The sequence below is a fragment of the Haemorhous mexicanus genome, chromosome 2 (assembly GCF_027477595.1).
Source record: "Haemorhous mexicanus isolate bHaeMex1 chromosome 2, bHaeMex1.pri, whole genome shotgun sequence".
Classification (NCBI taxonomy): Eukaryota; Metazoa; Chordata; class Aves; order Passeriformes; family Fringillidae; genus Haemorhous; species Haemorhous mexicanus.
In genome coordinates, this window is record NC_082342.1 from 70,974,057 (window position 1) to 70,991,455 (window position 17,399).

General features: G+C 41.5%; 1 protein-coding gene across 4 annotated transcripts in view; it reads right to left on the reverse strand.

Annotated features, from left to right (window-relative positions):
• Positions 1 to 5,294: 5,294 nt before the first annotated feature.
• Positions 5,295 to 17,399, reverse strand: part of KLF12 (KLF transcription factor 12) — a 233,269-nt gene continuing 221,164 nt past the window's right edge. For all 4 annotated transcript variants that reach the window (XM_059839142.1, XM_059839144.1, XM_059839140.1 and 1 more), the window contains one exon: positions 5,295 to 14,658. In XM_059839142.1, coding sequence (XP_059695125.1) covers positions 14,477 to 14,658 — 182 coding nt within the window. In that variant the 3' untranslated portion in view covers positions 5,295 to 14,476. The remainder of the gene's footprint in view (positions 14,659 to 17,399) is intronic.

Genomic DNA, 17,399 nt, shown 5'->3' on the forward strand with positions numbered 1-17,399 from the left:
ACTACTTCTCTGAGTTGAGTTCAAGCAAGAAACTGCTATCAATGCCATCCTTACTTCCTACCAAAACCCTTCCTGCTAGGATAGTCAAGGAAAATATTTTAAGCCCTGAAATCTCCTTAAAGTTTATGGGTACGCAGCCATTCATGTGAATCAAACTAAAGCTGACAATCCCAAAGGGCCACATTAGTTTTCCCACAAAAACACATGAATGTAGCACTTCTGTCCCACACTTGGCAGGTTATTCATTTATTTTAATTTGCAGCAACCGTGACTGAGTTACATTCATCTTCCCAGATGTTGTTAGTGATGAAAGCTGAAGGAACAAGTCTTCTGATGTTGATGTACTGTGTGCCAAACCTCATCTTGAGCCCCTGGCTCCTGCTGTACTTTTCTTGTGTCTGTACTGCTGCCTTGTGATAAATGAAACTTGCAGAATCACACGTACTGTGGTACAGGAACAAGCATCTTGTCTGGGGAGTGGTCAGTGCTGGAGGCTAAAAAACTTGGGCTGTGTGTACATCTGCGGAGGCTCATGTAATAACTACAGAAAAGTTATTATAACTAAAGCAAAGGTGCCGAGGCTTTGATTACAAATGTCAAACAAAATGGGAAACAAAGCAAGGCTGAGGAAGGAAAAAGGCCCCAGCCCGGGGTTCTCCTCCCCCCACCTCATCACAACAAGCAGCTTTTCTTTGTTTTATTAGCTCCAAAAGCCTTTGCAGCCTTGCCTTCTTGGCACACTTGTAAAGTCCTGGGAAGCTCAGAGTTTTCTCTCAGTTACACTGAAAATCCACAGATGGTCTAAATGATCGTTTGTAAATAAATGAATAATCAGAACCAAAAAAGCTCTGCAGAAACCCTCTACCAGCCTTTTCTAATTTTCCACAAAACGCCTCAGAAACAGATTGCATACTTCACCAGCAGACTGAAACAGCCATGTTACCAATTTGCACAGATGGAGATCAATTTAGTCTCAGCTAATTCAGGGTTTTCAATTTCCACGAAGCTCCGTCCCGCTGCAAGCAGCGAAGTACCAGACCTCTGTTTGCTGAATGAGAGACGGGCACCAAAGGAGCAGCTCCCATTTCCTGCTCACATCCCTTGCCTGAAGACCCATCCACCAGCCTGGATGTGAGACAAAACCCTCAGCACAACTGAGCCTAAACCTCTGCTTTCATGTCCCTGCCGTCCCCTGGGGCTCTGCCTCTGTCCACGCCTGGTGCTGAGGGGATGGTGTGGTGTGCAGGACCCCAGGCTGTCCTTGGACCCATCTGTCATGGGGGAGGCCACACTGTCTCCTACGGGATGCTCTTGGCAGTCCAGGCTTGGGGTGAACACCTGCTGGCAGAGGGGAAGATGAGAACAGGTCAGGTCTGGGGGCACGTGGGTCTTCAGAGCACTCCTTAAAGCACCAGCTCAGGCGAGAGGGATAGGCATAGAAAGAGTCTGAGAATTCATCTCCTCCTTTGACCTTTTATAGAATCATAAAATGGTTAGGGTCGGAAAACACCTTAAAGATCATCTTGTTCCAATGCCTTGCACTTTCCACTTGGCCAAAGCCCCATCCAACATGGCCTGTGACACTTCTAGGGATGTGGCACCCATTTTGGCTCTAACACTCAAAGTAAAGGGCTTTAAAACTGCTGCTCAGCTGTTTCATGCCTATGTGAGCAGCTAAATATATTCCCAGTAGTGCTCCTGGTGCCCCCACTACCTTTAGAAAGAGCCAGTCAGTGCACACCTACATACGTGCATAGAGTGCATGCATGTGTGCGTGCATAAATACACATGTACATGTGCCAAGCAGATAAATGCATGTTCTTGCATGCCTATACGTGCTAGCAGTCAGAACTCAGATGTCAGTGTAGACAAAGCAGGTATTTAAGGATAAATGAGGAATTAAAGCAGCTTTATCTGCTGGATAAAAGCAATAGCTGGGGAACAGTTGCATCCTGCTTCCCATATCAGCCAGCCCTCTCTTTCGGCAGCACATTTCCATGAGGCTGTGGACACAGGAGAGGAAGCACTTTCACAGCAAATCCTCTGCTGTCTAAGCCTTGGCCATGAGCAGAGAGGCTCCCTGTCATCTTGCTGATGAAGGAATTTCACTGTCCCTCTCCAAGTCTGCCAGCTCCTCAGAAATGGTGACACGTGTTGCAGCAGCCAGGGCTTGATTTGCCTCTGCTGAAATGGAATGGAACAGCAGGATGGCCATGATCATTCTGGTGGAAAAGATTGAGATTTTTCCACCTCAAAACTAGACACAGTGTTTTAGCTAAGCTGCCACAATGGTTATTTCATTAATGCTATGTGCAGTAGATTCTCTTCTGCATACACAGTGTATTCAATTAATGTATTTAATTGTACTTTTCCAGCCAGAGACTGCAAGATGGAGACAGAAAACTCCTTTCCAGAGCTGAAGGCTCCCGGGTTTGCATCCAGTCCCAGTGAGGGTGCTCAGCCACCAGTGCTGCCACACCTGTGATGCCACATGTGCCACATTTACAATCCAGTTGATCATGGGAGAGGGAGATTTAATAACTCCTTAAAAACTGCATACCAGAGCCTCTTCAGGGCATTGCATTTTAAAGAAACACAGAGGGGAGCCCATAATAAATGTTACAAGGGGAAATACCTGTGACTGATAAGAAGCTGAGCGGATGACAAATCACAAAAGCCTCCAGAGAGCCCCTCAGGAGCAGATAACCTTGAGACGTACCTGTATATAAAGATTAAACAGCAACCCGAGCTCAGCAGAGATTTATAGCACTTTGCAAGAGTCTTGGTTTCACTGTTTGCTTTTGCAGTAGTTTCTGGACTTTATTGTTAGTTTCTGTCTGTTAATATGCTGCACAGGCCCAAAAATACAGGTGTAGAGAAGTCACCCCAGAAAAAACAAAGAATTTATTTGAAATATTTTACAACGAGGTTTTATAGATCAATATCCCCAGCAAATGAGAAAGATAACCAGGAAAGGGCACAGTGCACCTGTGAGCAAGGTTGTGCAAAGATACTAATGAAAACATAAAGGACAAAATGTATTGACATGTTTCAGCTTACTGGCTAAATCTGGTTACTCATTCCTTTATAAGGGGCAGGCCCAGTTATTATGGGCTATATATTTTTGGTAAGACAAGTATGTGAGGCAGTAAATGCCTTTGTGGGTACGCTTCAACAGGAAGGGTATGGCTACTGCTGCTATTTGGGGCCTGTCACAGAAAATACCCATGAGTATAAAAACCCTAGTCACTTACAGACTGGGTCAAAATCTTCACCAGACAGCCTGTTGTGCCTAATGGCCCAAGCGAGAGGAAGGGACTCCAAGTGGTCAGGTGCTGTTATGAATATCAGGTAACATTTTCTCAGTGTCAGGGTGGCTGACCCCTGGCACAGGTTGCCTGGCAAGGCTGTGGAGTCTTCATCCTTGCAGATTATCAAAAGCCATCTAGACACCATCCTGGCAACTGGCCCTAGGTGTCCCTGTTTGAGCAAGGGGCTTGGACCACGCAACCTCCAGAGGTCACTGCCAACCCCAAACATTCTGTGATTCTGGCATTTTTTGCTTAACTACTGAGTCACTCCAGCTTCAGTCAAATGTCTTTGGCTCTTTGTCTATTTAAAGGGTTTAACTCTGCCTGGTTTACTAGGATGTGAGGGCTGTTTAGGGACAGGTTTCCCCAGTGTGCACAGCAGGCACTGCTGAAGAGACCAATTACATCAGTGGCAGCCTGGACCACAGTGCCGGCTTCACTTTGGAAAGGACAAATACTTGGCGACCACCAGCACGCTTTTCTCCCCTAGCATTGCCCTTTCAACTCCCAACCAAAATCTCATGCCACCAGGCCACAGTGCAGTCGGCAGATGTGGCAGACAGAGCTCTCACATGGATGAGCTTCCCTGTTAGAGGCTGGGCACGAGGACTTGCACTCTGAATCCATGGGTGAAGTCTGCACTGCCAGAACTCCATCTGGGAGGCAGGCAATCTCCCCGGGTTCAAGGATGATGCCGATGTGACTTTTTTCTGCACGTAGAGAGGGAACTGTGCTTATCTGATCGAGTAACTCAGTGTGCAAAGTTGAAGGTGGTTACCAGCGGCCACTCCTTGTCATGCTCACGGAGAGCCAGACCTGCCCCGTGCGATGTACTTTACATAACGTGCCAACTTTTCATTCCAAGTGGACTGTTCAATAACAAAGGGGAAAAAAAAGGGGGGAGGGATTACAGGACAATTGAGCAGTTGTTTGTGCAAGTGGAAGAAATAACTTTTCAGGAACAGAGCATGGGTCAGGGCAGAGGACGGTGTGGGCGTTCACTGAGGAGGTCAGACTAAACAGGCAGTGATGCATTTTATACTTATGTCACTCTTGGGAGAAAAAATGAAATTAAACACACACAGGACACTGAGGAAGAACAAACAACTTATTGTGTGGAAAGCAGAAGTGCTTGGAAGGGCCAAAGCAACTATCTGATTTTTAAATTCATCACTGGTTTGAGAGATGGAAGATCTGTTATAGCACAGATTTGGTTGAGAAATATCTCTCCATAAGGCTCAAAGGTCTCCAAATCACTTTGTTGACTCATTTCTCTGCCTGTAACCATGTAACACTGTACCTTTCAGTAGATAAATGATCGTATTGGTTAAAAGTAAGCTGATGGGAATTCAGGGGAAGGGGAAAATTAATTTTAAAGAGAAATTTCACCAATAAGGATCTTGTGCAGCTCCCTCCAAGCCTCTGACTTTACATACAGTTGTCCTAGACTGGCTCAAACATAAAGGAAGCTTTTTTATGGAAGGGCCAGACACAAGGGACAAGCCCACCTAGGCAGCAGAGTGTCCCTAGGAGCAATTGCAAATACCAACTCTCTTCAACCAGGTGTGAACTTGCCACTTCCAGTGTGCCACTGCCCTCCTCCAGCAGCCGTTCCTTCACTCCAGGGGCACACAGTGAACAAACCCTCTCCTGGCTGCACCAGTACCTTACAGATACTGCACATCAACTGCACAAGCCCCCCCACCTCACAGAAAAAGGAGAGGGGCAGAAGTAAAGAGCTCCCCTTTTAAAGTACTTGGGGAATTCAGATTATATAGTAATGCAAAACATTTTTATATCATCCCAGGACATTTTTGTTTATACTGCTGAGTGCTATTTTATTTGTTCCAGCTTTGCCACAGATGCACAAATTCTGTGAAAGGAGAAAGAATGTCTACTCTCTATGGTGGCTTTTAAAAAATCAGAAAAGCAAGTAAAATGCATTTCTTAAGCAAACATTCCATTAAAAAAAATCACTGTATGTTTATAGAAAACAAAGATTTAATTTTAAAAAGTTAGTATCTAGGTATTCCAGAAGCTCTGAGTCATCCACAGTAATAATTAGGGGGTTTGTTCCATACAAAATGCTTTATTTAACCTTCATGCCTCCATTCAGATAATTGTACAAATGCATACATTTAAAGGTTTAAACTCTATTTCAATTCACAGCTCAATTCATAGGAAAGTTGAATACAGAAAAGCAATGCACCAACAAAATATGTCTGAGACACCATTTAAAACGATAACACTTGTTCATTTAAATCTTTGAGAATAGAGTGGAATAATCATCCTCTGACAGAATTTCATTAGGGGACTCCCTTTACATTATCATAGGGCAAAAATCACCTTTTTACAGTAAGAGGAAAAAAAGCTCTGAGTATATTTACAATACATACACTATACATAAATACAAGAACAACACTTACATAATATTAATAAACTTATAACATAGGCATTGCCTAAACACTACATAGTATATAAATGCAGAGGAAACTATTGGGAAATTAGATCTTCAGAAGTTTACTTTAAGTTGTGAAGAAAAGTAATTTTTGTATTTAAAAGCTTTTGAAAAGAAGGCAAAAGAAAGTCTAAAAAACTAATATGTTTGCCTGCTAGCACTGGTATTTTTATTCCTTTTAAATGTAGGAGCTCTATTGACACTACTATCTCTATGGGGTTACTGATAATGGCCCTCCCTTTTGCATCTTATCTAGGAAAAAGACTGAGGTGCTGTACACACTAATTCCATTGCTGTGAAGCTTCAGTCCCAAATGAATCGCTTGGTAAACTACGGGATGTTTTTGTATTTTTACACAGGAGGATCAAATGAACGCTCATTGGTGCATACAACAGTAATGACCTGATTAGAAGGAACAATTTGGTGCCAAATACAATCCCATCCTTACGTTTTCATTCAAATAACACCATGGGGGAATTTGCTCCATCCATAAGTAACTTGGCCAAGAATGATATTTTTCAGTATTGTTGTTTTTTCCTGAACACAGCTGAAAGAACTTTCTGATTTAATGGTATTTTTGACCCCACATGTTGATAGCAGTGTCCAAATCTCTCTTTCCCTTGATGTGTATGAAATGCATGTGCCTGTGGGTGGGTTGAAAGTCTTAAGGCTGATGGTGCATGGAACTTAAGTAATTCATTACTATCTCTGTGTACACTCTACAAATGTGCAAATGGGAAATACAAACTTGGTAAGGACAGACAGAAGGTCAAGAGAGCATACTGTATAGGTGTTCAGTGAAGAACTTACATTACCAAGGAAGCCATGTATGGGACAATCAGGAAAGAAATAAACCATGCAGGTTTCCTTAACATGGGAATGTAGCAGTGAAAAAGTCTGAAATCAGAAATGACAACAACTCTGAATTGTGAAATATATTAGTTCAGCCATGAAGATTTGGCTCAAGCTGTCTTTCCAAAGCTCTTTTAACCTAGAAATGCAGAGAGAGGGAGAAAATGGTATCTGAACCTATTTGTGTATTTCATGGTTGATGCTTATGACAATCCATCAAAGCCATCGCCTGTGGTCCCATATCAGACACTGAATTAATGTTTTTACATGCTGAGGTCACAGCACAGAGCAGGGTTTAGCAAACCAATGTGTGAGCCACCTCTTCTTTTACTTCTGAGAGCACCTTGGCTCACTGAAACTTCTGACTCTGAACTGGGAAAGACGTTGCAGTTCATTCATATGGACAATAGGATCTCAAAAAAATTTTTGTATTCTTATTTTTGTAATAGCTAAAATTCACATGCCCAGTTCTGTTTCTCTGGAGGACTGAAAAACTCTGTACTGAATAATGTAAAAGTTACCACAAGGGTAATTATTTCATAATTCAAAGTCAGTGAACAAGAGCTGCTATAGAATAATGCTTGCAAAGCAAAAAAAAAAAAAAAAAAAAAAAACAACAAAACCAAAACAAAAAAAACAAACAAAAAACCCAAAACAAAACAAAAAAACCCCAAAACCACCCAAAACCAAAAACAACCAAAAAACCCAAATAAAACAAAAAAAACCCCCCAAAAAAGTAAAATCAAAGCAAAACAGACTAAAAAACCAAACAAAAAAGAAAAACCCATACTCAGAGTTTGCTTTTCAGAATGCAGGGGAAAAAAACAGTCTCATTTTGGGACGGTGAAGACAAGGTGCCCTTTCCTACCAAAGAACTTACACATGCAGGGCTGGAATCAGCCAAGCCTTCCAACATGGCAGCTTTCTAAGGGTGCCCCCTCGAAGTGCTGTTGATCCAGAAGGAAGAACAGAACACTTCTCTCCAAGAAGGGCCCAGCAGGTACTGGGTAAGAAACTAGATTCCTTTGTCCTTCTGACGACACATTCCCTGGTGCTCTCCTGAAATCCCCAGCATGAGTTGTATTCTTTTATGTGCTTAATATCTGGAGATAAGTTCAGGACAGCAAAATAAGTATATGCATGTTCTAATGGGATTATTTCTGCCAGTGGTTAACATTTAAATTTGTTACCGAACGAGCAACCCTGTCACGTAATTAACTCGTGTGCATGAATACCTAATTGTTACATGTGTGTCCACGAGCACTTTTTTGTTTTGGGGTGGGTGGGGAGGGGGGGGATTGTTTTTGGACCTGCACTTTCATCTGTGTACGAGCCTCAGGGAAACTCCAGCAGCAACCCACTGATGGCAGCAGAAGTCTAAACAAAATGCAGGATTTCTCAAATACAAAATTATGTCTGGATAAATGACAGGAACAAATTCAGAGGATGGAAAGCAATCTTCCTTGGCAAAGGCATCAGGACAACTAGTTACATTTTGATTTCCAATAAATTAATTTTTAAAAATAGAAGAAGCATGAGGGCTGGTATGTCACTGCTATTTTAAGAATCCATTAGCAGTAGTTAATATTTACAGAAAAACTGAGAAAAAATAAGAGTGCAAGTCACAGCTGGCCATTTTCTGGTAAGATCAATTAGTCTACTGATGCAAATGTTTAGGCCACTCAATATAAAAATCTCCATACTTCATTTGAGGAATATTGACTTCTTGTTTGCTATTCAAATAGTCTCTAGACAGAGAGTCCCCAATTTTTCACTCATTTGTCCCCAAAAGAAAGCGAAATTATTTATTTTGTCCACTCACGAAGTCAACCAAGATGATATTAAATACTATGAGCATTACATGAAGAAGAGAAAGGAGACATAAGGTGAACTCTTGTGTTTCCAGAGTTCAATGCAGAGGATTTTTCAAGAGAATCCCTGTTCTTTCATATTCCCTAAAAAAAAGCTCCATTGGGCTTATTGCTGGTTTTGGATTACTTCACTAGAGAACACCCTGGATACACGGGCATATCCAACATAAATTGGGAAGAAATCCCCTAAAACACTGCTCTGACAACAACTTCCAATCACACCTACTGAGAATCGGTACAGCTACGAGTCATTTATAAACTAAGATTTATTTTCTTCTTACAAATATATGACAGATGTTATCTGAGAAAATAACTAAAACCTCTAACACAGTATCTCAACATGTGAACATACAAATGGCACTTTGTGTTTGTTTCTGTGCTGCATTATTGTTCTCCAAGTAAAATTTCATTTTCACCTTACTGTTAACAGAATCCCATTAAGTTATTGCTGTGTAAAAGTATAGGAACATCCCATCAGTTCTAATTACAGGCACTTTCAGTTTCTGTTTCACCTCTAAAATAGATTTCAGGCTATCTCACTGAAGTGTATGGGTATTTTAAATGTCAGAACTGTCCTGCTACAATGGATATTCTTGACATGTTGCTGCACCTAGAAGACTAAACTCCCCTGGAATCAGCAAAAAGCAGCTGCCTATTTCAGCTCTGCAACCTTTAATCAGGATGCACTGTAGTTGGGGAAATACAAGAAGAAATAAAATCATACGAGTGTTTGCCATTCCTGTATCTGCAGTTCATTGTAAAATGCCAGAAGGAAAAAGAAATCACAAGCCTTTCATATGGTTTTCATTTGTTTAAGTGTTTTTTTCCTTTATTCAGTCAAAGACATTGAGCTTGACTTACTTGACATGGAAGGACTCAGTATAACTTTGCTATATCACACACCATCTGCAAAACAGCAAAGAAGTGGCCACTCCATTGTGCAGAGAAAACACGCTCTGATGAAACAGAACAATTTACTTCTTGAGTTTTGTCTTTTAGCTTTGCAAGGCATTATCCTAACAGTCTTCCAATGAAAACTGAAGGTAAGGATTGTTTAAAAATGTATTTCATTTCAGCTATTTAACACCCCATGTAAAACTGTGAGTTTGAAAATACTTTTCCATTATCACAGGTATTACAGAATATTTAAACTGTTACAAGTATAGTAAAATACTTTCAAGTTACTTTGATTTCTAAAGATGCAGTATCCTTACAGTTACATTTTTATGCCAAAACCTGATTTATTGTGGAGAATTTAAGCCTTTTCAATGTTCCAGTGGGCACAACTTCATAAGCATACATTACATAGCAACTGCTATGCTATAGCAAAACTGTGAAAATACAACAATTTATTTGTGCAATTCTCCAGTCACGTATCACAGGCAAAGGCATAACACAATAACATGAGCTGGTTTCTTAAGGTAGAATTTTCTGTAACAGTGTTTCAGTGTTTACTTAACAATCTTCCTTTTCTGTTCTTTTTTGTTTGGTTGGGTTTTTCCCCTAAATTTTAATTTTAAATAAACATATTACCTGCACACAGGTAGAGACACTTGGAAGTGCTGGGAATATACATGAGTGTAAGGATGAGCATGTGGGAGTAGCATGGCTTTACTGAACAATCCTAAGACTTGACTGCTGTGGAAGACACAGTTCCACACAATGACCTTTCCAAACTCAAATTCAATAAAAAGTAAGTGGGATATTATTAGTGACACCTACTCTGATTTTGAGGTATCCACCTTCAATAAAGGGGAAAGAGATTTTTTCACATTAAACAGCATTTATTACCAGAATTTAAATTTAATAAATGGCAACTAGAATACATTTTCAATGTGGCTACTGGAAAAAGAGACTTATGATCACTGTTATTGTCATTATTAAAGGGGAGGAAGGCTGTCCAGCTATCTGTCCATGCTCTGCACTGCAACATCACTGAACATCAACATTGATGATGTTACCTGAACATCAACATCACTGACGTAATTTTCAACACTGTTGATTTTGTTATACATTACTCCAGCAAATAATCATGTATACAAGTCAGTCTAAATCTATTTAATTAATTATGCAAGCATGAGAGAGAATAAGGAATACTGCATCTTCATCCCCAAGTAAAAACTGCTGTTGCAAAGAGCCAATTTTACAGTGCTGAATATAAGGGGTGCTCAAAAAATAATGACACAATTAAAAATTTTAAAAGTTTAGTATCAAAGCTGTTTGCTCATTACATTTTCCTAAAATGCTGGATCCTGAGGTTTCTTGACAAATCTATTTAGAACTGTTGAAAATACATGAAATCTGACACTTCATGGCATAATTTCCCTTGCAAGCTGTAACATGCAATGTCATGGCATGGTGGATTGAAATCTCTTGTCTTTCTGAATGAATGGGACACTGTATGTTTGTGTATCCCAACTGCTCAATTAAGATGGTCCTAGTGGATCATGTCAGGATGAGATCTGGTATTTCTGCATGCTACACATGATGTAAGCCTTTGCCACAACCATGCTATGTCACAGACCTGTGGTGGGGTACCAGGATTTTTGAGTAAACTACCCTGGAGCAATTGCCCATGGTCTTTGCATGAGCACAGAAACTTGGCAGGTCTGAGCTGCAGCCAATAAAGGCAAAGACACACTGAGAATCTGGGGGACATCAGCTCCACATTCAAACACCCCCATCCTCCTGAGCAACTTCCTTTAAAATACTTCTGAAGGGGACAAAACCCAGAAAACAACCCCATGGAGTAACTGAGATCAAAGCCTGCGGGTGCTGGTACGAATGAGAACCTCATCAAGAACCATACTGTGTACTTGAAACCCAGTGGTGGACTACTGCTGGTGGTGCAATTCATCTACAGGTAACAGCAGCATGAGAAGCCCTTGCACACGTGCTGGAAAGGCTGAGGATGTACTTCCTGCCTGTGAAATAACAAAACATAGCACCCGCTCCTTTACCTTTTGGCTTCATTCTCCTACCATTGCCACACTCTGTGCCTGTGTCCCTCAGCATTACTGCTGCTTTAACCCTCTCACTTTGGGGTTCTTTGAATAAAACCAAACCCTCTTTCTGTTGCAGCATTTCCAATTCATATCATAACAGGCAACCAGCTGAAAAGAAAGGGATTCACACAGACCAACCTCGACCTTGGGAGACAAGCCTCTCCAGGGTCTGTTATACATATGCTCTTCCACAGGGCATTTCAAAGCTGAACACCAATATTAAAGACCTCTCCATTTCTCTTGTAGTTTCTCTGTCTTCACTGGCAACAGGGGAAGCCTAAAGAGGAGCACTGATCTCTCCCAGTTGCACCCTGCAACTGATGTTTGAGAGTAACATCACATCCTCCTGTATGCTAACAGAATGCCCAGCAGGAGTTTCTGCTCAAGCAAACTTAATTTTCTATGAGAGGAAAAAAAAAAACCCACCCATAGATCCTGAAAGGAATTCTGTATGCCATTGGTTCTTCAACTGAATTACTGCTATTCAAATAATAAGTTGGTAAAATATTCTTGGGCAAGAAAAGAATTTTATCAATGGAGTTCTACCTGACCTGACTTCTTTCCCTAAATGCCAAAAATGACAGATGCATTTAAGGGGATGCTATTGAAGTACACAAAAACCAGACCTCAGACATAATTCATGAAGCACCTAACACACAATACTTTGACAACCAGTTTTTTAAATCAATGGTAGCAATGCTGCTCATAAAGACACAGTTCTGCTGCCATGCAATGTCTCATGGTCTATCCAGAAGCCCTGCTCTGTCCCTGATTTGGAGATGGAGTCTAAAATGTTGTCAAATTTGGTGGAAATAGATCACCAACATGGTCAATGGGAATTGACAGAGGCATTTTTCCCACAAAAGCTGTGAATAATTTGTGTTGAGTTTCTCTGCTGATGACTGGGCACTGGGAAGCCTGAGCTTTTTTTTAAAGTCTTTTAGAGATCTGATAAACTACCCATACTGGGGAATATTAAGGATATTTAAAGACCGTCAAACTCTGGATCTTGTGAATGCTGTTATAAAGTATAATCCCAGTCATATTAATCCTCAAATAACTGTAATTGCTTTTGTATCTGTATGGATACTCTGTGTGGTTTTTCTTAAAGATTACCTTGATTCTAGAATCCCAACATTACTACATTTACTTCAGGAATCTGATATTAACTGAGATGGTCAAACAGTTAAAAACAAACAAGTGGCATCATAAATTTAATCTGGAATTCCTGGAACAAAATATTCATAATTAAATGCATTGCAAAAGACCTTTATGTTTACATCTTTCATCTCTAAGCTATGAAAATCTCAACACTTAGAACATATTGCCAAGCCTCCCCTTTGTCAAATTTAGCTGAATAGGCAGATCCTTGTGAGGAAAGAAAACAGAAAAACACTATTCTGTTTGCATGAATAACTGATGACTAAGAGTTTCTCTCTTTCCTACATAATTCAATTAATACAAATTGGTTTGCAATTACAGGGCTGTATGGGAATGATCAAGAATTTCCTTTTATTTAATCTGAAAAGGCTTGGATTGAAAATCCAAGCAGAGGCAGCCACTGCTACCCATACAGAGGTCCATTTATATCATACTAGACAGCTGGCAAAATCTTGTTATTCCCTAACTCCCAGGGAGAACTCTAATGTCTTGCAGAGCACAACTGCATATTTCTCTGTCCTAGTTACAGTTCATCCACTACATCCTCAACAATCAACTCTTTCCTTTATCTTTCCTGCTTTCCAGACACAAGTATTATGTTAAAGGAAGTAAAAGTACTTAATTGTGGTGCCTAGCAGGTCAGTGAAACCAGCAAAAAGATTAATTTAAATGCTTAAATCTTACATGCTGTTTCTGCATACCCCCCCACTTCTGTTTGTGTGGAGTAAATTATTGTCACAAGAGCCATTTTATTCATTATTGCTTTTTCTCTGCAAGAGATGCAGCCCTTTCTTCTCTGTTTTGTTTTGATGATACATTCAATTCCATCTCAGGAATGGCTATACCACTAACCTTGGTACCAGCAAGTACAAGATCTGACTATTTCCTTGGGTTCAAATAATGGTTGTGGGGAAGAGGATACCTGCATGAAAGAAAACAGCACACTGAGAATGGGATAGTAGTTTTTAGGTGGGCTCTTTCTATACAAATCAGAAAATGGATCTAAATAATTCCATGGTAAAATACAGATACTTAATATGGTATTTCAGCAGAGATGCTGCTGCCCTTTGCTTATTTTACAGACTTCAACAACGACGACGACAAAAGAAAAGAAGGGAAAAAAAAACATAAAAGAAAAAAGTTAAATGGCTGGTGTCCTCTAGGGTATAATGACAAGTTGTGGTATGTTATTAAAATGCCACCATCATTATTGCAAAAGTCTGATCAAGCAAACCTCCAGCTCCGGCAGTGGGACCTTTCCAGCAGAATCTTCTCGCCTACTCACACGCAGCTTGTCTGTAGCACAGCTCCGGTGCAGTGCTGACACCGGCCAGACGGAATTGAAAACAAGGGGAAAAGATGGCATAATACAGATCTAGCGGTCTTGCTCTCATCATCATCATCATCGTCATCATCATCAGTTCATGGTATCTATACTCCAACCAGCAGTGATTTTTCAGGAACAAGATGTCTGGCAGCTGAGAAAACATACAAGCTATAAACATTTTTTGTCAAAGGATGCAGCATGTAAAATAATGCCCATTCCTGTACCATCTCGGCTGCTATTTCCCAGGTGATTGTGATGACACTTTCAGGGGGTAGCCATGCTGAGGGGCAGACAGAGTTAACTTCAGATGGCGAGGAGAAGAGTGGCACTTCTTTTCCTGCTTTTTTTGAATTTCTGTTATTATTTTTTGTTACAGACATCAGGGAAAGCCCTGCCTGTTAACACTGTAGAGGGGGATTCAGCCCTGCTGAATTCACTGTGGGTAGTTAAGAGACCCAGCTCTTAAACTCAGCTGGAACAGGTAGCATTTCTCAAACCAGCATGTGCCTGCGGCGGTGGAGCGCCAAGTGATCCGAGCGGGAGAAGCTGCGGTCACAGTCTGCACACTTGAATGGCTTCACTCCCGTGTGCTTGCGGTAATGCCTCGTCAGTTCATCGGATCGAGCAAACTTCCAGGTGCAGCCTTCCCAGGTACATTTGTAGGGTTTTTCTCCTGGGAGAAACAAAAGAAAGAGGGAAAGGGGGAAAAACAGGTTGTGACTTTCCCCTTGTTGCCATTAATCCCCACGATCCCCTCTGCACGCTTCCCGTGAACACGTGCTGCCTCGGGGTTGCTTTAGGCCAAATTACACAATTATGAGGTACTGGATCTGCTGAATATAAGGAAAAGAGCCTTGAGATTTATCATTCCCGTGGCATTCACCTGACTAAGAAAATCAACAGGATTAAGGCAATAATACAGATCCTACCTTGCAGGGGTGATGTGAGTATTAACATCAGGACAGAGGGCCGTGCAATTATTCTCATGATTACCATACAAGTTTGCAACCCTCACCTTGTCAGGCTGCACTTTCTCCCCAGCTGACCAGATTACCTGATATTTCTGCAACTTACCACTGGCTGGCACAGACTTCCCATTATTCTACGATGTTTATGAAGGTTTTTGATTATTTGTGTAAACAGCATTCTGGGACATTTCTTAGTAAGCTGGTAAAAATCAACTACAATTTCCCAATGAAACATAAAAATTCAGTCTGCAAAACCTCCTCTTTATTTACTGCACTTACTTTCAGTAAAAATAATTTTGCATAATTTGTGTACAGTTTTTAAATTTACTTAGCCATGGGACTTGCACAACAGTATTTATAAATACCCATTTACTTTAGTGAGCTCAGACTTGGGCTAATGTAGATTTCTGGAAAATCCCACCATCTTGCTTTATATTTAAGGGTAAAAATGATGTTGTATCATGTCAGAGGAGAAGATTAATACAGTCAAACTGGATTCTGTGCTTGCATAAAGCGCAAACTGTAAAATCCCATTGTGGCCATGTTTTTAGGCTATGCTTCTTTGTGACTTCTATCACTCACCTTCAGCGTCTACAGAAATGCTCTTGGCAGTTACCTTGATCCCATAGTTCAGCACAAACCAAAAGTGAGGAAAGGAAACTGTGTGAGGTCCGTATTTATCTTCCCTTTGTGTGCCTAAAATTTTACTTCCCCTTCTGAAACCAGCTAATCACAACCTGGACAACAAAAGGGTATCTCTGCAACAACTGTTTCCTTTGTTAGGCACAATCATTCTTCAGTTATTTATTATCTCATATGAATCATGAGCAGCTTGCAAGGAACTATTTCAATTATATGAACCAGTGACGCAACACTTGCCTTTTCGTAGGCAGAACCTCCCTGCTTGCGTCTCTTCAAAAGTCAATAAATGCTTTGCAGAGAGCCCTTGGTTTCAAAAGAAAATTCCCAAGTAAGAGTATCATCCCAAAGTTCAAACAGCCCTGAAAAATCCAGCTGAAGTGGCCTCTGTAAGGAAACTGAGTGCTGTATAGACATCAGCATGACATGTCAGCGAGGTTGTCAGCAACATTTGAGCTCCTTGGGTTGGTACCTTCTGTGCACCATCTGGGCTGTGCTGCAGTTTTGATGTCAGATGGGGGTGGGAAACAGTTGCTGCACGGAGAACCCAGCAATCAGGGCTCTGACCACAACCTGTAGTTGCACCAGCAGCAACTCAGCCTAGATAATTTTGTACTCTCCAAGCACAGACCAAATAGTGCTCATTGCCACCAGGCAGCCACAGTGTTGGGCATCTCAAATCCAGCAGCTGCTGTGAGCTGGACAGGCAGGCACAAGCTACAAGGCAGATGGTGGGATGCACACTCTTGCCAGTGACACAGTCCTACAAAATGCACTCAAATTTGCCACCAAACTGTCTTACACAGATATTCTTGCCACAAACAGTTGGTGCAGAGCACTGTACAAATATAGCAGTAACCTCATCCAACTTGGCAGGTTGATTCCAAGGCTCCCATCACACCACATCAATGTTTTCCAAGTGCAACGCTTGTCCTGCCCATCCCTCAACACACTTAAAACTCTCTTGCTCACCAGATACCACCTCAGTAGGCTTCTTCTTTCTTTGGCCACAGACACTTTCAGACAACAAATATTTCCTAGGCTCTGATTTTTACTTATAGGCATCTGAAATTCTAAACATCTTCAGGGATGGAGACTCAACTACTTCATTGGACAAGAAGGGTGAGGAATTTTTTTCCTAATATCCAATCTAAACCTACCTTGGTGCAACCTTGGTGTAACTGGAGGCCACTTCCTTTTGTCCTATCACTTATTGTCTGGGAGAAGAGACTGACCCACACCTTGCAACAACTTCCTTTCAGGTATGTGTAGAAAGCAAAAAGATTCCCCTGACCCTCTCTTTCACCAGGCTAAGAAACCCCACTTCTCTCAGTCACTCCTCCTAAAACTTGTGCTCACACCCTTCACCAGCTCCACTGTTCTTCTCTGGACACACTCCAGCAGCTCAATGTACTTTTAGTGAGAAGGATGAAATTCAACACAGGATTCAAGGTGTGGCCTTACCAGTGTCAAGTGCAGGGGCACAATCCCTGCCCTGGCCCTGCTGGCCACACTCTTGCTGATACAGGCCAGGATGCCACCAGCCTTCTCAGCCACTGGGCACTCTGCTGGCTCATGTTCAGCAACTCATGTTGATCAGCACCCCCAGATCCTGTTCTGATGGGCAGCTTTCCAGCCTCTCTTTCTCCAGCCTGCAGTGCTGCTTGGGGATGTTGTGACCTAAGTGAAGGATCTAGCACTCAGTCTTGTTGACTCTCACACAACTGGCCTCAGCCCATTGATTCAGCCTGCCCAGATTCCTCTGCAGCGTTTTCCCACCCTCCAGCAGATCAACATTTCCCAACTT